This window comes from Giraffa tippelskirchi, chromosome 3, assembly GCF_054371585.1.
Source record: "Giraffa tippelskirchi isolate mGirTip1 chromosome 3, T2T-mGirTip1v1.2.pri, whole genome shotgun sequence".
Taxonomy (NCBI): Eukaryota; Metazoa; Chordata; class Mammalia; order Artiodactyla; family Giraffidae; genus Giraffa; species Giraffa tippelskirchi.
The window spans coordinates 68,398,916-68,425,437 of record NC_137277.1 but is presented as its reverse complement, the minus strand read 5'-3'; the positions used below and the strand labels follow the sequence as shown (position 1 = coordinate 68,425,437).

Below are 26,522 nucleotides of genomic sequence, written 5' to 3'. Positions count from 1 at the left end.
GACACCCTTTAACTCACTTGCAGTTTTTAGAACCAGAGAAGTATGGGTCTGAATCCACTCCCAAAGCTGGATGGCCTTGAGCAGATTACCCAACTTCTCTAGGCCGCAACTGCTTCATCTACGAAAGGGGAACAGTGATACCAGTTGCCTTACAGGGTGTTGGAGGGATCCCCAAGCCATCTACAAATGGCCCGGCCTGGAGCCTACCACTCAGCCAGGCACCGTCGACGCTCAGCGGGTGCCCAATCAAACCCAGTCTGCTTCACTCCCGTACTAAACCTTGCAGATACCACTCTCCTCACAAGACACTTCTGGAGAGCCCACTTCCCTCGACATTCAAGGTTGCCCAGAATCTGGCCATGATCTAACGCTAGCTCCCACCCACCCCAACCTTACATCTTACCTAAAGTAACCCCCATATTCCCCGCCTTCCCCTAGTCCATACCCAGTGCCAGTGACCCCTCCTCCAAGAAGTCTTCCATGACTCACCAGCCCACACTGATCCCCTTCTCAAGCTCCTCTACTCCACAAATTCAGCTCTGGACACTTTCCACCTGGCAGCCACAGTTCCATTTTCACAAGCTCCCTAAGGCCAAGGGCCACCCATACTCACCAGCTGCTTGTTGAAATTCTGGACACACTGTTCAAACTGCTCATCCTTCGTCTCATCTGCCTTCCCCAGTTTCTGGAGGACCTTCCAAGGCAGAGGGAGAAGGGAAGAATGTTACACTGGGAAGGAAAGTGGCCAAACCAAGAGCACCAGGTCACCAATACCACAGACCCCTCTCCACCCCAGCGGGGTTCTGGGAGGCCCATGGCCAGGATCACCCAGCCCAGGCCACTGGGGACCATCAGAGGGCTTGTGGTTGCTGTGACCCCAAAGGGCAGGACTGAGATCTCTCCATCCTCTTCTCAGGGCTCACCCATCTGTCAAGAGGAGGTGCTTAGGACAGGCTTGCTGTAGTGACGGAAACCAGGAGTATGAGGGTTTGGGTGCCCCTCCCGGCTGATATCACACTGCAGCCCTGGCTGCTACACCCCAACCTGGCAACTGAAAAGTGACCTAAACACCAGGGGGCCAGCAGGGATGGCCCCACCTCCCCACATGACTCCATTTCTTGGGCCCACTGCTCACAAATACCAGAGGGAGGGGTAGGGAGGTAATCACTCCAGGACCAGGAGGGGAGGGAGGGCTGGCGGAGGGTCAGGCTCTTGCTGTCACTAGGAGTCAGCTTCCAATCTGCCTAGATTTCCAGTTGAGACCCATTCTAGCCCGTATCCAGACACCCTCCCACCCCTGGCACTCACACCGGCACACACATATTCACGCACACAGAGGCACCCAAGAGCATGTACACACGGGCTCACAGACACACACCCTATTCCTGACATCTCAGAGGCTGACTCTCCCCTCGGTGAGTCACAGCTGTCCCTTCTTGGCTGTGTCAAAGAGAGGACGTGGCAGGCACAGGTGGGGAGATGGGTGGGTGAAGGCAGAGAGAGAGACCCAAAGTCTGGAGAGGGAGAAAGCTCTAGAAAAAGAAGAAACTGGACCAGGAGCCTGAAAGCCCTGACCAGAAGGGCTGGCCCACCAGGTTCTCCCAGACTCCCATCTCCCAGCTCCTGCTGCCTCCAACTCCAGAGTTCTCTATGGTCAGAGAGAGAGAGAGATTCAAGAAGCAAGGATGGGTGAGGGCAATAGGGGAAGAGCAGAGAAAAATAAGAGATGGGGTACAGATTAGGCAGAGAGAGGGTGGGGTGTGCAGGGAGAGAGGGAGGCAGAGATTCCCCTCCACAAGCCTGGGAAGGCACCTCCATAGGAAGCAGAAGGAACAACATTGAGATGATGGTCAGCAGAGAGTGACCAAAACCCAAGAAGAATAAGAAGGAAGCAGGTGGCTCTGGGTAGGGGTAGCAGGTGGAGGAGAAAAACAGGTGAGCCCCCAGCAGGGATGAGCTCAAATGGGGTTGGAACACCAGGTCAGGGTCCTGGACCGAGGGATGCCCAGTCTCATAACAGAGCCTGGACCCTCCCTAACCCTGACTGATCCTAGGATGGCCTGCGCTGCCCTGCTCCCCCTCCCCCACCTGCCCAGGAGCCACAGTGAGGCCAGTCAGCTCTCGGACCCTCTCTCCCGTCATGTAATAAATTCGGCCATCTCTTGCCAGGCACTTGCTCTGTGCTCTGGGCATCTCTGCTGGGGCAGCAGATCAATCAGATGTGGGTCCAGTCCCAAGACAGAGGGAAGTACACGAGACTGTGGGAGCCCAGGAGGGAGATCCTAACCAGCCTGGGTAATCAAGGAAAACTTCGTGGGAGAAGTGACAGCTCAGACTGAGAGGAGAGCTGGCAGCAGGAGGACCAGAAAGATGAGGTCCATTACTAGGGAATTCCAAGACGCTCAGGGTGACTAGAGGTCACAAAGGATGCAGAGGAAAGGAGGTGGGGAGGGATGCACACCGGGGAGCGGCCCCCACTAACTCTGTCAGGACACTGTCCATCAGGCAAGGGCAACTGGATGCCAAGTGCTGACACTGAACTGAGGAGAAAAGCAAAACCAAACCACCACGAGCAAGAAAACGGGCCCTTCCCTCAATCCAGGCCCCCACTTCCTTGGCAGCCATATCCGGCTGGCCCCATGGGAACAGGGTGGAGCTTCGGGGGTACCTGGCCCCCTTGACACTGAGCACGGGCAGGTGACTCACCCCCATCTACGCCGGTGAGAGAAATGGACCACCAGGTGGGAAAGAAAGAAGTTCCAAAAGTCAGCGCGGTCCACCGGAGCAAGCCAGAGGCTCCTAGGAAGCAGGACCAGAGCCTGGCTGGCCCTCAGGCAGGAGGACTGGGAGGTATGACGCTATCTACCCACTGCCTCTCCTCCTCCCTGAGGAGATGCACTCCATCAGCGGAGCTGCCAGTCCCCTCCCCGCCATCAGGGGTCCCCAGGAGGCCAAGGCCCCAGATGTCCACACCTGGCTCCAGTCATCAAACACAGCTGTGTGGTTCACAAGCCAGCTGTAGTCACCAGTGAGACCTTCAGGCCTTGAGAAAGAGGCCAGCCATGGTGACATGCCAGGCAGTGAGAAGAACCCTGAGAAAAGGGACTCTTACTGTCTCTCTGAATCTCAAGCACCTTGTCAATAAATAAAGAGAACATTAGCACCCACCTTAAGGCTCATGTGAAACACGTCTCCATATCTAGCCCATAACAGGTACTCAAGTACAGGGCTTTCAGAGCTATCTTTACACAGCTGAGGGCTGGGCCTGACATGAACCCACCCTCCTAGTCCAGACGGATGACATCCCAAGATGCCAGACAGAAGGCAAGTATGCACGCTCTGTACTCAAAATACACAGGCAGGCATGTGCACACAGCTGACTCCTATTCATACTTCAAAACCTTGCTCAGGCGACACCTCCTCTATGAAGCTGTCCTCTCCCTCCTCCCCCTACTCTACCACTTGGGCCTGGGACCAGCTCTCCTCATTGCCTGGGGGTGTGCCTCTGGCCCCACCCAAGCCTGCACAGCCTGAGGTCGAGGACGGTGTCCAGCCTTCCTGTGTCCCCAGCTTACTAACAGGGCTGAGCACAGGGTAGACACACAACACGTTCTCATTTGAACTGTGAACTTTGAGGTCAGAGTCATGACCTTGAACAAAACAGCCCATCTCTCAGTTTCCTGTTACGTAAAATGAGATGGTCTATATGGAGAATACTCGACTGACACGCAGAGAGCTCACCATGAAGGTAGCCATTAGGATCAGGGCTTAGAACTGGCATTCACACGAATCTGAGGTCTGGTCTCGGAGAATCAGTTGGCTCCAGTGGGTCCCACTGGACCCTGCAGGATGCCGCAGAGGGGGATGACCAGCATGACTCTGCGTGACCTCTAGCCAGCTGCTCACCTCACCTCTGATACCTCAGTGCCCACCTGTGACACGGGAGTGATAACTGTACCCACAGCACATGGAGGCTCAGGCAGATACCCAGTGAGTGTGTGTTGGCCTTGGCCTTGTTTCCTCCTCACTGTACCTGCCTCACTTTACAGAAAAGAGAAGGAGGGCACACACCTTGGGGCCCTGTCCTCAGGGGAAGCTCCCAATGCGGCTACAGGGGAGAAACAAGCTGGCTACTACCTACCCCAGGACAGAGACTGGGACAAAACTTGGTGCAGGAAAACCCCACAGCACCAATGGCACATGTTTCCCACCCTCTAGAACGAGGCTTCTGCTGCGTCCCCAACACTGGGAAAGAGGCCTTTCCCACTGGCCCCTGGGGCACCCAGACCACACCCTATCCTGCCCTGCCACCTAACAGCTGCTGACCCCTGCCTGATCTGTCCCCACACTCACAGAGACCCCAAGGCAGCTCTGTCCAGCCACCACCAGTGCCCTCACCTGGGAGACACACACACACACTTGCTCAGAGCCCTCTCCACACCAAGAGGGGAGCCCTGGCCACGGGCCTGGGGGACACAGATGCAACACTCAGTTCGTGGGGCCACCCTGCGTGGAGTTCAGCCTGCCACTGCGAGCAGCAGGTGGGCTCTGGGTGTCAGGAGGGGCAGGCCGCAGGGGCTCAGGGGACGCATGACGACTGAGCCAGGTTTTGGAGAATGAGCAGGAGTTAGGTGAGGAGGGGGCCTGGAGGCAGTCAGGCTTCCCGATCCCTGTCTGAAGCTATGGAGATCCGTAGGGGGGGTGGGGGGGCGGGTAGACACCCCTATGTCACACTAATCTCGCGTGTCTCCCTTGTAATAAACAAAGGGGAACCTTTCTGACAATGTGACGGAGGACAGGTCACAGCCCCACCACACAAAGGTGGGGGTTGCTCAGCCCAAGCCCAGCGCAGTCCAGGAAGCCTTATTGGTGCCCCTGCTCCTCTCACCACATCCTCAGTGCAGCCAGGGACAAGAGGGGCTGAAAACCTCAGTAGGACCAATCCCCAGCAGGGCCGAACGAGGGGAGCTGGTGGCAGGATGAACCTCCTCCTGACAACATTTGCAGGTCAGCCTGTCAGAGCCCGGGCTGTGACTCGAGGCTGGGGGGCCCTCCCTGGGCGGGGCAGGAGGCCCACAGGACACGGCTGAGCACCTCTGAGCACCGGGGCTCAGGGACAGCTTCCTCTGTCCCGGGTGCTGTGGGGGAGGGCGTGCCCCGCCCCCAGCCTCTCTCTGAGCCCAGAGCCCTCAGTCAGGGTGTCTTCCCAGGCCCGCTTCTCTCCTCCTGGCCAGCCAGTGACCCAGGGGGACAGGCCCCCCTTGGTGACAGCCTCCACATAGGTGTGCCGCACACCCGGCCACCAAACCCAGAGGGGCAGAAAGGGCACCCAGGGCCAGTGTCCTTCAAAACAGGAGCAAATTATCACTCACTGCCCACCCAGCACAGCACTTTACAGACCCCACATACCCCCTCCTCACAGCTAAGGTCTCTACCTTCATGCGACAGATGGCAGGCCAATCAGGACACCTAGGGCCTCACAGTCAGGAGCAGGCAAGGGGCTTCTCCCAAGCTCCAGACTAGAAGAAGGGCACCCAAACTGGAGGGGGGGGGGCACCCAGCAGACCTGGGCCTCTCCAAGCCACCCCAGCTGGGCCAGCAAGGGCAGGGGAGCACGCCCACAGGCCCTCACCCCGAGGCTGACCCCAGGAGCCCTCTTGTACCCCTCTTTCCCCCAGAGCCCGGCCAGCCCCCTACATGTGTGGGAACACATGCCCACATCTGAGCATGTGGCACAAGGCAAGAATAAGCACTTTCTAGACGCCAAGGTTGGGGAGAAGAGCTGAGCCCGGGGGCCCAGGAGAGAAGGCCTGGTCCCCAGGCTCTGGGCCACAGAGGAAAAGCTCTTCTAGCGACCAGTAGAGATGAAGGACCACCCCCCATCTGGAGCATCCCCAGCACCCCAGTCCACACTCTCTCTCACACACACACACACACACACACACACACACAGCTCCTCTGGCACCCACCACCCAGCGGCCGAGACCCCAGCGGGCCTTCACCTTCCTCATCATCTCCCGGCACTTCAACGCCACGGCCTCAGTCGAGGTTGGTCACAGAATGAGCTGCGCCCGGGCGGCTGGGCGTCACTACCGCGTTTCCTCCTCCCCCGCGACAGCAGAGCCTGCGGTCAGGGGACCACAGCAACAGGATGCACGCCCTCACAGCCTCACAGAGGCTCCCAGGTGGGCAGGGGCACACAGACAGACAGACAGACAGACAGGGGGCAGGTGGAAGGCTAGCCTTTCCCACGGGTCACACAGCTGGGATCCACTTGGAGGGAGACATCTCAAGAGGCTAGAGGGGGCCATCAGAATTGGACCAAAGGCCACCTGGTGACTGGAGCTGTCCCCTCCCCCAGGAAGACATGCCAGGGTAGGATACTCTGCCCTGACTGCCCACAGCCTCAGGGTCTCTGGCTCACTCCCTGACATCTGAGGTGTCCCCCGGTCTCCTGCCCACCTGCTCTACCCTCCCGCCCACACACAGAGTATCAGCCATGCCCGAGAGCTATGCTCACAGCTGGCCTCATGGTCCTCCTGCCCAGATGGTGCTCGGGCACCTGGCCCCCGTGATGGACACTTGTCCCACACTCCTCCCAGCTTTCCAATAACCCAGGAGCCAAGTGGGCAGGGCCTCAGTGGAGCAAGGAGAGAGCCCACCAGGCACTGCCACATTGCATAGGCCCCCTCCCCAACTTCTAGTCTGAAATGTAAACCATACAAACCGCAAAAGAAGTTGAAAGAATAGTACGATAGACTGCCATCTGTCCTTCCCTCAACTCACCAAGTGTCACCATGAGTCCACCTTTACTTTCTCTCTTTCTCTCTATTCAAATAGTTTGGTTCATTTGTTTATAGGTTAGCCCAACCCCTGGAAAGGAGCTGCAGACATCATGACCCTTTAACTCAGTCCTTCACCCCTAACTACTTTGGCACATTTCCAAAGAATAAGAATATTCTCCTAAACCCCCGTAATACCAGAGAACACCCAATGTTTACTCTTAACTTATTACTATTATCCAACACATGTCCATATACAAACATGCCTAGTTGTCCCCCATATCTCCCTTATGTTTGGGTTATTTATTTTTTGATCTGGGATCCAAATGTGGTTCACATCCTGCTTTTTTAATTGAAATATAGTTGATTCAATCCTAAAGGAAATAAATCCTGCATTTTCATTTGAAAGACTGATGCTGAAGCTGTAGCTAATTAGAAAAGACTCTGTTGATGGGAGAGATTGAAAGCAGGAGAAGAAGGAAACGACAGAGGACAAGATGGTTGGATGGCATCACTGGTTCAATGCACATGAATTTGAGCAAGCTCTAGGAGATGGTGAAGGACAGGGAGCCTGGCGTGCTACAGTCCAGGGGGTTGCAAAGAGTCGGACACGACTGAGCTACTGAACAAGAATAGTTGATTTACAATGTTGTGTTAGTTTCTGCTGTACAGTAAAGTGATTCAGTTATATATATGTATATGATTCAGTATATATATATACATACACACACACACACACACACATTTCCTTTCATATTCTTTTCCATTATGGTTTATCACTACATATTGTGTAGGGTTCCTTGTGCTATACGTGCATGCATGCAAGCTCAGCTCTTCAGTCATGTCTGACTCTGTGAGACCCCATGGACTGTAGCCCACCAGGATCCTCCATCCATGGGATTTCTCCAGGCAAGAACACTGGAGTGAGTTGCCATGTCCTTCTCCAGGCAATCTTCCCAATGCAGGGATAAACCTGCATCTTTTGTGGCTCCTGCCTTACAGGCAGATTCTTTACCCACTAAGCCACACCCACTGAGGGACGGCCCTCCGCTATACAGTAGGATCTCATTGTTTACTTATTCTACATCAACAGTTTGTCTGCTAATCCCAAACTCTCCGTGGATCCCTCCCTCGTGCCCCTCACCCTTGGCAGCCACACATTTGTTCTCTGTCTGAGTCTGTTTCTGCTTCATAGATGGGTTCATTTGTGTCATATTTCAAATCCCATATAAGTGATGTTACATGGTATTTATCTTTCTCTTTCTGACTTACTTCACTTAGTATATACATTGCATTGGGTTGTTGTGTCTCCTGTCTCCTTTAATCCAGAATATTTCCCCACACCTATTCACTGTACATATTTGTTTCTCTTTCACTGTATTGACATTTTTTATTGGACCATAGTTGATTTACAATGTTGTGTTAGTTTCAGGTGTACAAAGTGATTCAGTTGTAAGATATATATATATATATATATATATATTCTTTCTCAGATTCTTTTCCCTTATAGGTTATTACCAAATATTGAATATTGTTCCCTGTGCCAAACAGACATTTTTTTAAGCATGCAAACCAGTCCCGTGGAGCATGACCTACACTCTAGGTTCATCTGCTCACTTCCTCGTGACTGAGTCCAGGTTAAACATTGTTTTGGCAAGCATACTACAGAGGCAACGTGTCCTTCAACAGCATCACCTCGGGGCATCTCCTGCTTCCGGTGCTGAGCTTGACCACGTGCACAGGTTGGGCAGTGTTTGTCAGACCTCTGCTATGGTGACTTTTCTCTAGGTAATTAACTAGTCATCTGAGGGTCGATACATCATCCCTGCATAAATGTTTACAGCCAATAACTTTTTACCTGATGCCTTTATGTCCATTTAATACTCTACTACTCAAAGTGGGGTCCATGAACCAACAGCATCACAGCCCTTTGGTAATCTGGTAGAAATGCAGAATTTCAGGCTCCACCCTGGAACTGCTGGATTTGACAATGCATTTTAACAAGACCGCTTATGCCCTGTGTGCAGATGAAAGTCTGAGAAGCTCTGTATCTCTCATCTTTGCAGGAACTAACTGTTATCGAGGGCTTCTACCCTCCTCCATATTACCTGGTGTTCTATACAGGTCATGTCTTTATAGGGTATCATTACGGACTCTTGCCTCCATTTTGCATTCAATGTTTTATAGTCTATTACCATCATTATTCTTTTTGATGTTCAAACTGTCCTAAATTTGGCCAGTGGGAGCCTGAGGACGTGTCTCCACTAGTCTTTGAGCATGTCCTTGTTTCCTAACACTGCAAGATGCTCCAGGCTCAGTGGGGTATGTCCCTGCCCTGGGCCTAGAATCAGCCATTTCTCAAAGAAGCCCAGGTTCCCTTTAAGGAGAGGTGTGTTCACTGCTTCTGGGTGTCCTACTCCTAGTCCTTTCTTGCCATTCTTATGCCTGGCATCCTCTAAGTATTCTCACCCCTACTTTAGAGATGAGACAGAAAGGAATTTGGCCACAGCTCGACCCCAGGAGAGTCTGGTAGCTTTGTGGTCGCCGGGCAAGTGTGGCTCAGATCTCGTCTGCTGTGGCAAGTGGGCTGGACTCAGGGCCCTAGCAGCTGCCCACTGGGTCTGTCACTCTGTCACGGTCGAGGCCACACCACCCAGTGACTGACCCCTGGGGATGCAGAGGCTCCTCTGGCCCAGGCGGCTGGCCTGGCTGAACTCATCTGGGCACTATGCTACAGTCTGGGCCCCTGAGCCTCTTCCTCCAGCAGGCCTTGGCACCCCTATTTTGAGTGAAGAGACTATAGACAGACCAGGACTGGACCCAGGGCTCCTGACTCCGGGATCCTTTTCACTGAATGCCACTCTTGGGGTATGGCTCTTGTCTGCAGCCTGGCTAGTGACTGCACCAGGGGGCAGCTTCATCTTGACATCCAGCAAGGGAAACTGTGCCTCTCCCTCTGAGGGCCCGTGAGCTCACTCACATGGACATGTTGGACATCTCTGCCACCAGCCACAGTACTTACGCCCGAGACTGGTGATCTGCTGGCCAGGGTGACACAGTTCACAGCCTGGGAGCTCTTGCTGTGCCCTGGCGTTGAGAGGGCACCGGGCAGAGAGGGGCTAGATTGAGGGGCCTGGCCTCCCTGGCCCAGTTGTGAACGACAGTGGGGAGAAGCAGCTCAGGCTTTTTCTGCCCGGGAGCAGAGCCCAGAACACACGGCTTCCAGAAGGCACAGCAAGAGGCCTGGCCGATAAGACTCCTCAGTGCCAGACTCAGCCTGTCAACTTCCCAAAAGGGTGATGACTTTTTAAGAAAGTTAAATGTTAAGATGCTGGCCTTGGGCAAAAGCCAGGAACCAGGAACCACCCCCAGGAGGCAAGAATGTCCCCCAGTGTGGGCCCCCCATGTGGGCCCATCTGCACCCTCACATGTCCATACGCTGACGCTCACCAACCTGTCTGCACAGACACTCACACACGCTCCCTGACACGGCTCCTGCCCACGGCTCCTGCCCATGGCTCCTGCCTTGGTCAACTCCAGGCACAGTGGGAAGGTGGCAGGAACCATCCAGAAGCCACAGAGCCAGGCGAGAAGCTGAGGGGAGGCCAGGAGACAGTGTGGAAGAAGAATCCAGAATGCAGAAGGGAGCTGGAGAGAAAACCAGAGAAAGAGAAAGCAACAGGCTCCCAGGGGAACCAGCCGGGCTCCTGGCCCGGGAAGGGCTGGCTCTGGGCAAGAGCATCTCAGAGGAGATGGGGACCTTCTGACTCAGATCCCTCTCCCTCATCTAGTACACACACAAGGCTGTCCCCAAGAGAGAGACCCCTCCCCTGCTTCCTCTGCACCCCCATCCTTGGACCTCTATCTTCCTAGGCTGGTGGCTGGTGACTGTCTTCCCGCCTTCCTCTTGGGGAAGTGCTCAGGTCACACTCTTGACGGAACCCCTCACCATGGGATGTCACCTCTCAGCCACCCACCTGCCAGGGAAAGCTCCCCTTGGATTGCAGCTGCCCCTCCTTCAAAGCTCCACAAAAAAAAACACGCTGCAAGGCACAACCCCAGGGAGCCTGCACCAAGGATTCCCCTTGAGGGGGCTCAGCACCCTTGACACTCCCTTACAGGTGGGCTTATATCACTAGAACATCCAAAGGTGTGACTTTGGGTCCTATCTTACAGATGAAAAAACAGGTTCAGAGATCACTCATCTAAAGAGCAGCAGAACAAGGACCCCAAGCTGGATGGATTTCAAAGCCCAGACCCAACTGATGATTCTTTTTTTTGCCAGGGGCTGCACCTCGCAGTTTGTGGTATCTTAGTTTCCTAACCAGGGATCGAACCCAGGCCCTCAGAGCAGTAACAGTTCTAACCATGGGAGTGCCAGGGAATTCCCTCAACTTTTGATTCTTAAATGGGGATACAGAGCCAGCTGGACAGGCAGCATGTCTGCCCACTCCAAAAAATTCCTGCCCCACCTGCGTTCCAAAGATTTAACTGGTGAAAAAACCACTTTTGTGCTATAAGCAAAAAAGACTGTGTATTAGAATGCAAAGTTTGCAAGGATTTTTGCAATGAAATATAAAACCAAACAAAATGTTTCCAAGTCCCACCCACCCTGAATCTCCAAGGCCTCACCCCACAGTAATCTACTTTTTTTTCCCCACAAATCCTTGTGTTCTGGAAGTCGCTGTCCTCTGACACCAGTCCACAGAGATTCATCATTCTTTTCCGTGGGCCCCAGGTTAAGAACGGCTGACCTACTGAGGAAGCCAAAGGGCCTTTCTTGGGAGACTGTCACTCTAAAATTATCTCCTTCCTCTTTTAGTGATTTTCCCTTTCCTTTTGAAATACTGGTGAGAGTAAAAAGTGATGTTTGGTTTCCTTTTTTACGTCCTTAACTGGTACATAAAAACTTGGCTACCATCTATGTCAGTCCCGCAACAATGCCTTGAAATACAACTGTCTGGTCAAAACCAGCCTCTCCCAGCCTCCCAGCCAGGCCCCCGGGAAAGGTAGGGACTGGAGGTGGGGTGGGGTGGGGGGTCTCCTGCTCACCCACTGCCAGGAAGGGAAGGGCTCTGACCCCAGGTAAGAAGTTTCCAGATGATTCCAGCTGAGAAACCCTGCCCTCCTCTCCTTTCTCCCCCCTCCCCCTCCCAGGAAGCCTGAAATTCCAGCCTGTTCAGCAGATAAGCCAGTGGCCTGCGGCCAGAGCAGGGCCGCCCAGACCCCGGAGGAAGCCAGGGGGGCTGCGGTGGGCGTAGGGTGGCCGAGGCGGGCGTGGGGTGGGCCGCGGTGGGTGGGGGGGCTGGAACAGCCTTGCAGGGGAGCCGAGGCGGCAGGGGCCAAAGTGGGGGTGGGGAAGAGGGTGGGAGTTCTGGGAGGGGGCTGGGCTGGGCCAGTGGGGTGAGGTGGCACCCGCAAAGCAGAAGTAGTAGCTAATCCACAGGCATCCCAAGAGGCTGCCAAGCATTCTCTAAGAGAGGGAGGTGTTCAGATGAGGAAACTTGAGGCCTAACATCCCTGGTCCCTCAGTAAGTAAACAGGATCTAGAATCTGAACACAGCCATTGGTTCCCAAATCCAATGGCGCAAAAGGAGCCCCCTTCCATGTGTGGGAGCCTGGGGAGTGGGGATCAGGCCACAAGGGGGTGCCCTAAAGCCCCAAGGGGCTGCAGGAGGGGGCCCAGGCTTGGTCGTGACTGGCTTCCTCCCCTCAGGGACCACCCATCAGTATGAGTTCATTCCTAGATGTCAACAGACCCAGAACCTCCAGGAGAGGCCTCCATGAGGATAGGAGGGCTTCTGGAAGGGCCAGGGCCACCCAGAGGGGAAAGCCACCTCCTTCAACACTCAGGCACCACCCAGTCATCCAGACCCCACCCTTCCAGCCTTCACCCCACCGGAGCCACACTCCGGGGGAACAAAGGAACTTTTCACCAACTCCTCAGGGTGGGCCCAAGCTGCTCCCTCCTCACTGCCCCCTCACCCCCCACTATCCCCCATGGTTTTGGCCCTCACAGCTGGGGGAGGGGGAAGGGGAAGTGAGTCCCCATCCCTGGGCTCTGGGACTTGGCCCCTAGGCTGTGAGGGCTGGGACTGGAGCTGAGCCTTGGTTGTCTGCGACACCCTCCCCCAGCTGCCCGCCTGTGTTCTACAGCAAGCAGAGCAAGGTCTCTGCCCAAGAGGGGTCAGTGCTCCAAGGGAGGCATGTCCAGTGGCAATATAACAAAAACACCACAGGGCACGGAAAGGAAAGTGACCTCTATGACCTGATGAAGGAGAGAGAGCATGCCAGGCAGGGGGCACAGCATGTGCAAAAGCCCTGGGGTGGGAAGAGCAAGGCTAGAATGTGAAAGAGGACAGGAGGGTGGGCGGAGGAGGAAGATGCCCTGGAACACAGGAGTTGAGGCCTTTGCATGATTCCTCAAGCAATCGCCTCTATAACCTCACAAAGGAAGCACTACTATTACCCCACTTTGCAGATGTGGAAACTGAGGCACTGCCTTAAAAACTCCACAGGGTCACACAGCCAGTGAGCCTGGCTCCAGAGGCTGTAACCACTGTATGAACTGCCTTGGCAGCCAGGGCAAGGTCATGGGCTTTGACACTCCAGTGGGAAGGAGGAAGTCTGGAGAGCTGTGATCTGACTCACAGTTTTAAAGTCCCAGGCTGCTATGTGCGGACAAACTACAGAGCAGGTTGGAGCAAGGAGCCCACTTAGGTGACTGTGATGACCCAGGTGAGGCAATAATGGTTTATGGCCGGGACAGGAAATGGTGAGGAGGGGTCAAGGATGGGGTGACAGGGAGAAAAGTGAGGTGGACACCAGGTGTGAGCAACAAGAGGAAAAGAACCCGAATCACCCAAGTTGGGAACACCTGGGAGTCACTGTGAGCTTGATGTCCCCAGAGATGTTGGGAAGAGAGGTGGGGACAGCCAGGAGGTGGGGACAGGCGGCCAAGGCAGGCCCACCATCGGGCTCCTGAGGCTCCCCCTCCTCACCCACTGCCCCCTCAGCGGCTCCCAGCCCTGGCAACCAGCTCAGGGTGGTGAACCGCTCCATGTCTGGTCTGGATGGTGACTAAGAGAAAGGAAGGAAAGGAGGGCCCTCTGGACCCCTTCTGATGGGGAGAGTCAAAGGGGGAGTGGGAGACATAAGGAGCAGGTCCAGGCTGTGTACCCCTGGGCAAGGAATTTCATCTTCATCTTTCAGAGCCCTGAGTCCCATCAGTAAAACTGAGCCAAGACCTCTCCCTCAAAGAAGTGTGAGGATGAACTCGGGCTGTGTAGATTAGAGGGTCTAGCACAGAGCAGGGGCTGGCCTCCCCCACATCTCTTGACCCCTGTTGACCGAGGATTCTGCGCACCCAAGCCAGTAAGCTCTCCCTAACCCCGTCCCACCCCTCGCCCAGCCCACACATGCCTTTCTTGCCAGTGCCTGGTGCCCTGAGCACCTGCTCCCCATGACTCACTCAGGCTCACACAGGAGACACCTTGCCCCACCTTGCCCCACCTCCCGCTCCTGCCCCACCTCCCTCAGCAGACACCCCACCACCACCACCGGCTCTGCAGGGACCCTGCCAGCCGCCCCACCACCATAACCCTGCTCCTCAGCCCAAATAGGAGCTGGAAGTACTGGCCTCTGATGCCCTGCAGCAGCCACCACGAGCGGCCCTGGTGCGCCTTGATACCTAACCTCCCAGCACTGAACCTGGGACACAGCCTACTCTACAGAGGGGCCAGGGAGGGCTCCCAACCAGGGCACCCCGGATAGGAGTGCCACAAGCCCACCCTCTGGCCACTTGAGCAGGGGCTGGGTGGGGCTGGTTGAGGACACCGCAGCCCTGCCCTCGGCCCAGCCCTCCAGGCCACCTGTTCAGAGATGTCAGCAGCGCCCCCCCCCCAGCCCCAAGCCATCGCCCGCCCACCTGTCCCCTCCACGCAAGTGCGGGTGCTATTCTCAGCCCCAGGCAGGCGCCAGGACGCCGGGCCATCAGCAGAGGGGTGGAATCCACCCCTCTAGCCCGGCCACCTCCCACCAGCTCCTCATCAGCTGCTTCCTGAGCTGGGTGAGGGGACAGCCCTTGAGGAGCAGCAGCAAAGCAGGAGCCCACCGCCAGCTCAACAGAGCATGGAGCCAGAGCCCGGGGAGGGGAGGTGAAGGTCCTGCCTCCACGCACCAGCCTGGGGCCAAGTCTGACCCAGGAGGGACCACGGGCACCCCCACAATATTCATTAAGAAATCTCTTCCCTACTGATGCCAGGCCAAGTCACCTCCTTCATGTCACCTCCTCCAGGCAGCCTTTCCTGATCTCACCTCAGGTACATGAACTCACTCAGTTCTCTAAATGCCCTCAGCCCTTTGCCTATGTCTGTTCGACCTAATGTGCAAGCAGGCTATTCCTTCATTTTACCACTCAGAATCATCCATAGCTACATCTGTTCACCTGGAATGATTAACAAGTACCTAAAGGACATAAGCTGTGGTATTTTTTCCCCCAACACATTATTGCTATTATTTTAGTTATTATTGTTATTTGTGTCATTCACAGGAGCTGATGCCCAGAGTTAGCTCTAAATAGTTCCACCCAGTCCTGCCAAGCAAAAGTGCAGTCACACACCCCACCCACGACACTGCATTGGGGAGGGCCACCACTCCTCTCCACCCTCCTCCCATGGTCACTCCCAGGCCCTCAGCTGCCCAGGGGGCACCCCCAGGGGCTCCCCTACCTCTGCCCCTGGACTGACTCCAAGTTCCCAGCACCTATGAGGACACCCCACCTTGCAGATGTGGTGGATCAAAGGGTGGGGACTCACTGGTTCTCACTGGTTCCGAACAGGGTGGTCCTCTCCCAGCCCAGGGCCAGTCCCACTGCTTTCCCCTGGTTGGGGGCGGGAGAGCTGGAGGAATGCTGGGAGGGGGCTGGGAGGGAGCATAAACCAAGCAAGGATGAAGATGAGCACAGGAAAAAGAGAGGCCAAGAAGGGATGGGGAGTTGGGTGGTGCCCCCACCCCTGGCAGATGCAATGACTGTTCAGGGGACCAGGAGGGCTTTCCCAGGCTCTCTCCTGCTAAGCCTGCACCACTGTTCTTGGGCTGCAGTAGAGCAGAGAAACATGGTGGGCAAGGAGAGGCCAGAGGGGAAGACCCCGGTCTTCCCAGCCCAGCAGATGCAGGAAAACAACACACAGTGGACAGAAGCTGGGGCCTTCCCTCCCAGCCTGGAGACCACAGGGGACGATGAGGGGGCTGCCAGAAGCCTGAGCAGGTCACCACTCAGGGTCCCATCTCTACCCTCAAAGTGGGGAGGTGAGGATCAGGTGGACGCAAAGGGCCCCTACATCTCTGACTTATCAGGACACAGGCCAAGCATCAGCCCTGGAGTCTATCTTGCAGTCTAGAGAGGTCCTCGGGGTGAGACCACATCCCTACCTGAGAAGAGCTGAGGCAGCGTGGACAGGGAGGGGTAGCAGAGGCCACCCCCCACACACACACCCACTAGAGAGCACTGGCCCCCCAAATCACAGCAAACACCAGTTCACCCTCTGGGCTGACTGCCGAGGGGTGGCTCCTACTTATCTGGCCCTTTCCTCCCCCAGGGCCCTCTTTCCCAAAAGAAATGCAGTTGAACAGTAAGGGGAAGCTGAGCTGCCAGAGTTACCAATTAAAAAAAAAAACGACAAAATCACAGGAAAGTGCCAAAGGACAGAAAAGAGTGGAGCAGGGCATGGCTTGGGGTGAACGTCCAGGGCTAGATCCCAGGAGGTCAGTCCCTAGCCAGCCCATGGTATGACTCTGGACACTTATGGAGCATCTGAAAGCTGGAAGGGACTCCTGCTACCTACAAGGAGGTCAGGTCAGGTGGGGGGAGGCGCTGAGCATGATGGAAAGGGGTCCATGGTGTCACCTGGCCCCTGCCAGGCCCTCTCTGGCCCTCCCTCTCTCTTCTTCCCCCATGGCCTCACCACCTGGATCCCAAGCTGAGCCAGCACACCTCCACCACTGCTGGGCCAAGGCTGGTCCGGACTTGGGCAGGAAGGTCCAACAGGACCCTCAAGCAGAACGCCCCATGCCCGCTAAGGCGCCTTATACCCCCACCCCAAACTTCAGCGTCCTAAGGTGTGAAGTGGAGACACCTGTCCCCCCGTTAGACCCTCACACACAAGAAAACCGAGGCTCACGGGGGACAGGTAACTTGCCCAAGGTCAAGGCCTCGGGAGGAGCAGAGCTGGGATCTGAACGTGGGCTTTCCACCTGCCACACTGTGTGAGATACTCTGCTAAGGCTTTCCCATCCCTAGGGCACAGAAGCCCCACACCCCAAAGGACCCTGCACTGAGGGCCTACTATGCGCACTTAGGTGCCAGATCACAGGCTCCACCAACCAAGACTTGGGCCTAGCAGGGGGCACTGTCACCCCCATTTTATGGAGGAGCAAATCGAAATGAGGAGGTCAAGTAAGTGACCCAAGTCCCCAGCGGAGGGGAGAGGAGGGGATCAGAAGCTATGATCCTGGGTCTCCAGGGCACTGGGAGCTGCCCCACACCCTGGCCCCCTCACCAACACCTGGCTCAGAAGAGCACTGTGCTGGCTGCAGGATGCGGGGGAGGCCTCCCCTGCTCTCTCACCGCACGCAGCAGGACAGGATGACCCGAGAGTTCAGTGACTCAAGTCACGACGCAGGCTTCGGCTTCTGTCCGGCTGCTGACCACGGGCTTCCCATGGGGCTGACTCAGCTCCCCCGGAGGCCAGGCAGCCCAGCACCCACACCTCAGGGCAGCGTCCCTGCTGAAGCACCAGGCCGGCCCCGAGCTGGTCCACCAGATCCAGGGCAGCACCACCCCCTACCCACAGAAGGGCCCTGACCCCTCCCAGCGGTGGCCCACTCCAGGCCCACGTTCCACTCCACCAGGAGACCTGGGCTGGTAAACGTGGGAAGATGGTGACATTCCAGCTCAGCCAGGCCCACTCCCAGAGCAGACTGCTCCAGAGTCCATGGTGGGGACACACACACACACACACCCTCCTGGTTGAAGTTATATTTCAGGAAACCATTTTCATCTTGTCCCAGGTTCAACAAATGTAGCCAATTAATTGCGGATTCTGTTTCTCAGTTTAGATCAAGACTCAACTTGTATTCCTGACCATTAATTCCTCCTCAAGTGTCCCCTCCCCTCCCCCGCCCAGCCCCCCCCCCCACTCCCGCACCCTCCCCAACTGTGTTTTCCTGTACAGATTTGGCATCTGTGCCTGGGACTCTTTCTACTGAAGCCCCCTACGGAGTGCTGTGTCAGGCCAGCTCTGTCCACATCCAGCGTTGACCTTCTGGGGTCCCCGTGACTCCTTTGCGAAGCCAGGTTCCCCCACCACCATGGTGGAGTCATAGGGGAACCAGGGGCCATGTGAAAAGCTCCAAGGTGGCTTTTCTTCAGGGTCACCTTCTCCTCCAGTGTGTCAGCCTCCTCCCCAACCACACACACACACACACACACACACACACACACACCCCTTCCCCAAGGTGTTTGCCCCACAAAGGCAGCCCTCACACACTGGCTTTCATTTGAAAACACATATTTGCACAACAATAGTCTATTTCCAGCATCCTCCAACCACCTTCTCCCCCATTCAGGGATGGGGGTGGTAGCTCCCAGGAAAGGCCAGCCTGGGGCCAAGTCGGAGAACAGAAGGGGGAGAAAGTCTCAGGGCTTCCTTGAGCTCCAGTGTCCTCATCTCCCAAGTGGGACCATGATCCAGTCCCGCCAACCGCACTGGTCACTGAGAGAAACGAAAAACGGCAGGTGGGAGGGTTCTGAGTAAACCAATGAAATGCTGCAGAGATGCTCACCTGTCCTCCCTTCCAGAATCAGCCAGACCCAGCTGGACCCAGTAGAACTCTGTTCTGCCAGGGGAATCTCATGCTTCCCAGTTCCCAGATGAGCAACTGAGGCTCGGCGGCCAAGCCAGGATTCAACCCAGGTCTCTAAGCTGCCAGCTCTCCTTTAGCTGCACATCTGGTTCCTCAAATGAATGAATGAATGAGGGATGGGAGACCCCTCAACCCAACCCACCTGAAACTGTTTGCCCTCCCCCCGCCCCAACCCATTCAATCAAGCTCTGGCTCAGGGGGCGCTTTGGCTTCCCTCCTGTGGGAGAGGACACTACCCCTCCCAATTTAGCGTTCTCAGAATATACAGGGAAAAAGGGAACAAAAACCTCGCTGCAGTTCAACTTCAAGAATCTGGGCATCAGCAAAGAGAAAGACACAAAACACAAAAGCCAGAACAGTCTCTGCCTGTGGGTTCCCAGGGGTTCCCCAAGATGCTCCCTGGAACAGGACCTGTGTGTCCACCCCAGCAGGCCCTGATCATATCACATCCTTCTGGACTCTCACCACAAGTCCATGGGCAGGATCCCCCATTCCCATTTACAGGGGAGGAAACGAGGGCTCAGAGAAGGCATGACTTGCCCAGGACTCCAGAGCAGGTAGGTAGTTATTGGGATCAAGCTCCTTCTCCCCTTTCCCTTGTTCAATCTCTCTCCTTGACTCTTGTCCACCTGCCAGGGGCCCAACCGAGGTCACCATCTTCATCCACCTTATCACCCACATTTGGTCCCAGTGTAGCTGCTGAAAGGCTGGAGGGCATGTCTTGAGAGAGGTGATGCTGTCTCAGAGCAGAAAAGTGTGTGGGGGGGGGTGGGGGGGTGCCACATGGTGCCGGAGAGGGACCAACAGGGGCTCCCTGGAGGGGTTTCTCCCAGCCCAGCCCTCCGTGGGCCAGGTCTGTCCTCAGTGCCCAGTGACGGGCCTAGGCCTGCCCAGGGCTGCAGTGTGTTGGCTGTAGTCCCAGGGAGAGGCTGAGCTGAGCAAAGGGTCCAAAGAAAGTAGCAGCAGCTGTTGGAAAAAGGGCTGGCGAGGCTCTCCCGTCACTCCAGCCCCCTTCCGGCTCCACAGCCTCTGCACAGCTCCTCAGGCACAGGCCTGGGTAGAAACCCGGACCCCTCACCAGCCTGCCACTCGTCCTGAGCCTCATCTACACAACCTGACATTACTGTCGTCCATTCCTCGCCTGGCCATCTGCGCTCAGAGCCAGGATCCCAACCAGCTGGCATGACCCCTCGCCCCCTGAGGACCCACCCCGGCTCTGATCCAAGACCAAGGGGGCCTCTACTTGGCTACCTGGTCTGGTCTCGAAAGGCGAGTGCAATGGGGTGCCCGGAACCAGGGGTGAGCTGACCCACTGACCCCTCCCAGCTGTTCAGCTCTGCAAGCTTAGCAGCATCATCCCCTCCACGGTGTCCCCTCGGGGCCCTGAAACACAAAAGGGCAGGTCTGCATGCAGTGGGAGGGAAGGCAGGATGTAGAGCAGCCTTCCGGGAAGGCCATGACCCCAGCCCCGACATAGTGGACTCCAGGACGGCAGCCCTGCCCCAGAGCCCCCATGCCTTCCTGGGCACAGCTGGATTCTCGCTGCCTCAGGAGGGCAGGCCACTTACTCCAAGCAGTCTTTCCTGACTGCCCAGGCCTTATGGAAGGCTCCGGTGCCCTTCCCCCACCTTTCCCCAGTGCTTCGATGGGCGCGGAGTTTGGGACTGGGAGCTCCTTGAGGGCAGGGCCCGTTCTCCTCCTCTGAGTGCCCTCAGACCTTAGCATCCTGGCCCACAGTGGGCAGGCCATGAACCAGAGAATGACAAGAGGAGGTCAGAAGCGACTTCAACACCAGGAGCTGAAGCAAGGAGCAGCACAGATATCCCTAGGAAGGTGCCCTGGGGGCTCCAGGATTGGCAGGGGCAGGACTTGCAGGGGCCCTGAGAGCCCCAGCCCAGCCCGGCAGTGACAACAGTGACGAGTCCCTCCCCCCAGCACTGCAGCGGCTGGTGGCTGCTGCCTGCCGCCGGCTGCCACCCACTCACTCCCCAGCCGCTGGGGCTCAGCTCCCACCCTGCTGCAGCCTTCACACTGCACAGGCAGGGGTGTCTACAACTCGCTACCCATCGGACAAGCCCCCCGTCCACTGAGCCCCTCGTCCACCGAGCCCCCCATCCACCAAGTCCCTCGTCCACCAAGCCCCTCGTCCACTGAGCAGGACCAGCAGCAGGGACCAGCAGCAGGGACCCAGCCCATCACCACAGGCTTGGGCACAGCATATGGCAGTCACTCAGTCATGTCCAACTCTTTGCAGCCCCATGGACTGTAGCCCACCAGGCTCCTCTGTCCATAGGATTCTCCAGGCAGAAATACTTGAGTGAGTTGCCACGCCCTTCTCCAGGGGATTGTCCCAACCCAGGGATCGAATCTGGGTCTCCCGCATTTCAGGCAGATTCATTACTGTCTGAGCCACCAGGGAAGACCCTGGGCACAGCATAGGGGGACACATGTGCCCCTGCCCAAGGGCACCATGGACAGCACTGAGGTCAAACCCCACCACCAGGCTCCAACCCCCACCTTCCATCCAAGCTGTGGGCTCTATTCTACCTGGTCTGTGGTGGCCCTGGGACCTGGGTCACAGCCTGGGCCTGAAGGTGAGGTCCAGGAGGCCGAGGGGTCTGAGAGCAGCCATGAGTCTTGGGGCTAGCAAAGCACAGAGACCCTCAGGTCAGTGAACCCCGGGACCCCGGTCACCTCAAAGCTTTCTCACATTGGAAGAAATGACCCAGGCCAACCTCTCTTTGGCAACTGGCCTAAAGCCAAGGAGGGCTCCCCAGCAGGGCCCCAGCCCATCCTGAGAAGACCAGCATCTAGGACCAAGCTTTGCAACCCGTGGCTCAGGTCAGCACCATCACAGCCCTGAGACTTTACTGTGGGAGAAACTTATGGGCATTGATGCCCAGGCCCCTGGGGATGACCTGTGCCAGGGCCATCATACCCATACCCCCTCCCCGGCACCTGACCCCAAGACCTGGACTCTGATACCCCTTGTGCTCGCTGGAGGTGTGAAATCCTCCAGCCACATCACCCCTACCCCTCCCACCCTACACCCTGAACCCGCGGCCTCCAGGACCTCTGCCAGCCATCAACCTGTCTCCATCCCCCTGAAGAATCCAGGCATCCAGGCAACACAGATGCACTGCGCCATCTACTGTGTGCACAGCTGGGGGCACCGTAGTGACTGCAACAGACAGAGCACCCAGCCGCACGGAGCAGAGATTCCATGGGCTTGCCCCAGGCCACCACTGCCGAGCTTCACGCGTGGACCAGGAGAACAGCCATCCCACCCCAACTCCTGGCAGCCAGTCCACAGAGTAGGCAGCAAACTGCCCCAGGGCAGGAGGCCCCAGACATTTAGATTCCACACCAGGAAAATCTTCTCAGCTTGGGGGTGCAGGGATCAACATCCTGACTATTTCCTCCCTGAGAACATTAGGAAACAGCTAGTATTACCATCATCTCATGAGAGAAACACTGTTGCAAAAATATAAATAAAAGTAGATACAATCTCAGGATAAAGTGTGTTCCTTTATATTGAGTAAAGTAGACACAGCCTTCATATCTGGGGAAACACACACACACACACACACACACACACACACACACACACACACACATCACCATTTGTCCTCACTTGCAGGACTCCAGTCCCTCACGAAACCCCAGGCTGTCCCCTCACCTCGTCCATCTGTCCTAAGTCGCTTTAGTCATGTCCGACTCTTTGTGACCCTATGGACCATAGCCCACCAGGCTCCTCTGTCCGTGGGATTCTCCAGGCAAGAAAACTGGAGTGGGTTGCCATTTTCTTCTCTAGGGGATCTTCCTGAATCAGGGATCAAACCTGTGTCTCTTATGTCTGGCAGGCAGATTCTCCACCACTAGCACCCAAAGCCTACCAAATACATCCAAACAGAAAGACTACATTCTGAAGTGTAAACTTAGACGCCAGGTGGGGACCCAAGGACAGACAAGCAGCCTCAGACCTCATTTAATGGGGGAGAAGGTCTTGGGACCCAAATCTATCAACTGACTCTCCTCACCCCACCTCCTGGGCGGAGATCCACATCTTATTTGCAGTGCATGTCTCTGGGCTTTCCCCTAGCCTGAGGGCCTAGTCACCAAGGGAGACATAACCTCCTAGACAGTGGACCAAAACAGCCCATGGGCAAGTGACACCACTGCTCTGAGCCTCAGTTTCTTCATCTGCTAAATGGGAATCATGATGACCTCCCATGCTGCAGTGGGGATGAGAATTTCCACGAAGCACCTGGCACTTAGCAGGTTTGCAACAAAATCAGGCAGTTTTTAAGTTAATATTTGACAAAGGCTTCCCTAGGAGCAGGGAGAGCCTGTCTTTCTCTTCTCAATTTCCCAGCCCTGACCCCTGCCAGCCCTTGGCACTAAGCCAGCTTCGCTGCACAGGCCAGAACCATGTGGCCTCTCTGGGAGCTGGTAACCTCTTTGGGGAGGCCCCAGGAGCCCAGGGTGCCAGCCAGTTCCCGGCACAGGAACCACCAGCCTTGCCCTTCGCTTCTGTCCATTTAGTCTCACATATCCTCTGTGGCTCACACCACCGACTTCAGGTGAGGAAAGAGGCTCAGAGAGGTCAGCGCAACCTGCCCAAGGGTAGTAACTTGTGGGGAAGGATTCAAGCCCAGCTCTCTAGAAACTGAATGGCTGTCAGTATCTTGAGTTGCTGCCTGATGTGAAAATTTTGTAAACGGTCCTCCACAGGCTGGGCCATCTTTGGTGTCTCCCCTTTCCCTTTTATTGTCCCCTCCTACCTCCCCTCTTACAACCACCAAACTGCCCTGGCCTGCATTGTCAATGCCATGCAGGGTGGTTTCAGCGTGAGTGCCCTTTTCTTTGCACTTTTAATCCCAGAGGGAGACTTGCCAAAAAAGGAGCTTACATATAGGTGACCTACCAGGGTGACATCCAACAGGAAGCCCTGGTCCCCCAAGTGCTCTCTCACCTGGAGACCAGAAGCTTTGGCTCAGCCTCCCCCTGACCAGGGGCTTCCCTGGTGGCTCAGCAGTAAAGAATCTGCCTGCAATGCAGAAGCTGCAGGAGATGCAGGTTCAAATCCTGGGTCAGGAAGATTCCCTGGAGGAGGGCATTGCAACCCATTCCAGTATCCTTGCCTGGAGAAACCCACGAACAGAAAAGCCTAGCACTACAGTCCATGGGGTCACACAGAGTCAGACATGAGTGAAGCAGCTTAGCGCACACCCACACACATGCATGCAACCCCCCCACCACCAATCCCTTGCACCGTGTGAGCACTGGCCCTGGGGTGCTCAGGAAAGACAGCTCTGAACCATCAAATTCCACTATGGAAAGGCTACCCTGCCCTGTATCCACTGCCACCATACTTTTTGTTTCTTGACTGCCTACCCACTGGGAGGAGGGGAGAGCATCAGCTCCAGGTGGTGAGGACTTGGCTTTGTTCAGCTCTGTATCCCCCTCGCACAGTGGGTGTTTAGTATTTGTCTTCCGAGTAAATGAAGAAGTAAACCCCATGATCACTTTACTGATGGTCAGAAGGAAGCCTGGGGGTGGGGGGTGGGGGGGACACTCACCCAGGGCCACAGGATTTACATGTACAGGAGTCCAGATCCCCACTCCCACCCCGACCCGTAAAACTGTGCAATTCCCTTCCCCATCACATGCTGCCCTTCTGCGCGCGCACACACACACAGACACGGGCACCCACACATGCACACACCACCCTGGGCTGATCCATCCAGGGCTCAGCAGGGATTAGCTGTCTGCAGGGGCCTGTAATGGACACTGCAAGGAGAAGGGCTGGGAGGAGGGCCTGGGGAAGGTAGGCCTCTGGGCCATGGTGCGGCTCTGCCCACTGAGACTTGGTCTGTGACTGACTGTTGTCCAAGGCCCTCCTCTCCACAACAGGTGTGGGAAGGGGACCATTGTTATCCTCATCTCACACCCGAAGAAACCGGGCTCAGGAGGGTCCTGAAACTTGCCCAAGGTCCCGGCTGGTCGGAGGACCCAGTAGCCCTCTGCTGCTGTGCCTGCCTGCCCAGCCCATGCCTGGGCTCTGTCTCTGACATACTCACCCCAAGACCCAGTGGGGAAGGACACAGGGGTTCTAGAACCTCATGGAAAAAGTACAGGCAAGGCCAGGCTAAGGCAGGCAGGAGGAACAGAAGCACAATTTGTGTGGGGCAAGCTGAGCGGAGGGGCAAGAGCCTAGGCGATGCCAGAGAGGGGAGGTGAGAAGGGGACCCAGCGGGGTCATCTGAGAAGAAGGAGGTGAAGAGTTGAGGCCTCAGCCTCTCTGAGAAGCCATGGGATTCACAGCTCCCACCAGCGTTCAAGATTCAATCGAACCCAGCCCAAATCTACCCCCCAGCCACCTCCTGACACACCCCACACCTTCCATTAGTGACCAGCAGCTCACTCTCCCACTCCACACACACTCCCTGGCCCACAGCTGTCCCCCACCCGCACCCCAACACCTCCCCTAGGCCCCAGGCAGCCCCATAAGCCAACCTGGGCAAAACAGCCTCTGCTGCTTTGGGCCTTGCATGAACCAACAGCCTCAACAGAGGAGGGCCTCAGCTCACGCCTGGGCTCAGCCCAGCCCGGCCTGTTGGGGCCCAGGAAGTCTGGAGGCCATGCTTGCAACTTCCCCACACCCACGGACCTCAGCCAAATGTCCACTGAGCCCCCAGAAACACCCCACCCAGAGATGACGCCTGGCTGGAGAGCCTTCCCTCCAGCACCGGCAAGATGAGCCAACTACATAAATAACGGGTTCAGAGAGAAGCTGATCCGAGCCTGGAGAGGTGCAGAAAAGCGTGTGCAGGATCAGAGGAAGGCGACCAAGAGCAGCAAGGCAGAGAGATGGAGGCAAAGCCGGCGTGGGGGTAGAAACGAGAGAGGACATCAGGGGTGAGAGGGAAGCACCCCAACGGGGAGAGCAGGGGAGGATTCCAGCGGAAGAGAATCACTGACTGAGCCTGGGGTCTCAGGCCTGGGCGGGCTCCCTGCCCCCCACCCTTCAGCGTGGCCTGGCTCCTCTCAAGGCCACTCTGAGCATACGAACTGGCTGCAAAGGCCTGGCTCCCGCTGAGGAGGTCCATGGCTACAGCTTGGGAGACCTTGACCATCTAGATGAGAGTGGCACCGTCACGGCCATGTGTCGGGTCCTATAAATAAGTGCCACCACACCTTCCCTCTAGGGAGCACTAGCTGTGACGAGCCAGCGCTCTTCTGTCCACAGACAGCCCTGGGCCCTGCGCCTCCAAGCCAGGCCTCCCCACTCCCAGCAGCTCAGGGCCGGCAGTGAGGGGTGGTGGGGTGCAGAGCCTCCTTTCCTGCGCCCTTCATGGGTCCGGCTCCTCCAGCACAGGCTGGCCTCCCTCGCACACATCCCATGAGGACTTCTGAGCAGGGGAACTCAGGGGCAAGCGGGCCAGATTCTACCCCCACCCCAGCTGTCCCTTCTCCCCAACTGTCCCATGCCCCCCCACCAAGGACCCAGCCCGCCAATCCCTAATCCTCTCTGTCATCTGACCCAGGCTCCACCCCAACTTGACTCTGCCCAGCCACCTACTGAGGCCCAAAAATGGAGAGAGTCATTTATAGAGGGTCCTACGAGCCAAATGCGTGATGGGAAGATGACCTCAGGGTACTGAGCACCCTGCGGGGGGCTGGGGGCTGGGAGGTGAGCTGTGACAGTGCCATGCTGGGCTGGCAGACCCCAGGGAGCCTCTAGTGTGGTCCTGTGCTCTCTCCACAGCAGGGCCAGAGGCCACAGGCCCTTACAACAACAATTAGCTCCCT

General features: G+C 56.6%; 1 protein-coding gene across 35 annotated transcripts in view; it reads right to left on the bottom strand.

The window, feature by feature from the left end:
- Positions 1 to 26,522, bottom strand: part of BIN1 (bridging integrator 1) — a 56,172-nt gene that overhangs the window by 26,638 nt on the left and 3,012 nt on the right. For 22 of the 35 annotated variants that reach the window (XM_081581182.1, XM_081581163.1, XM_081581170.1 and 19 more), the window contains exon 2: positions 614 to 694. In XM_081581182.1, the coding sequence (XP_081437308.1) occupies positions 614 to 694 (81 nt within the window). Of the gene's footprint in view, positions 1 to 613; positions 695 to 5,969; positions 6,070 to 26,522 lie in introns of those variants that run through there. The other 13 variants (XM_081581171.1, XM_081581185.1, XM_081581195.1 and 10 more) reach the window with 2 other exon arrangements.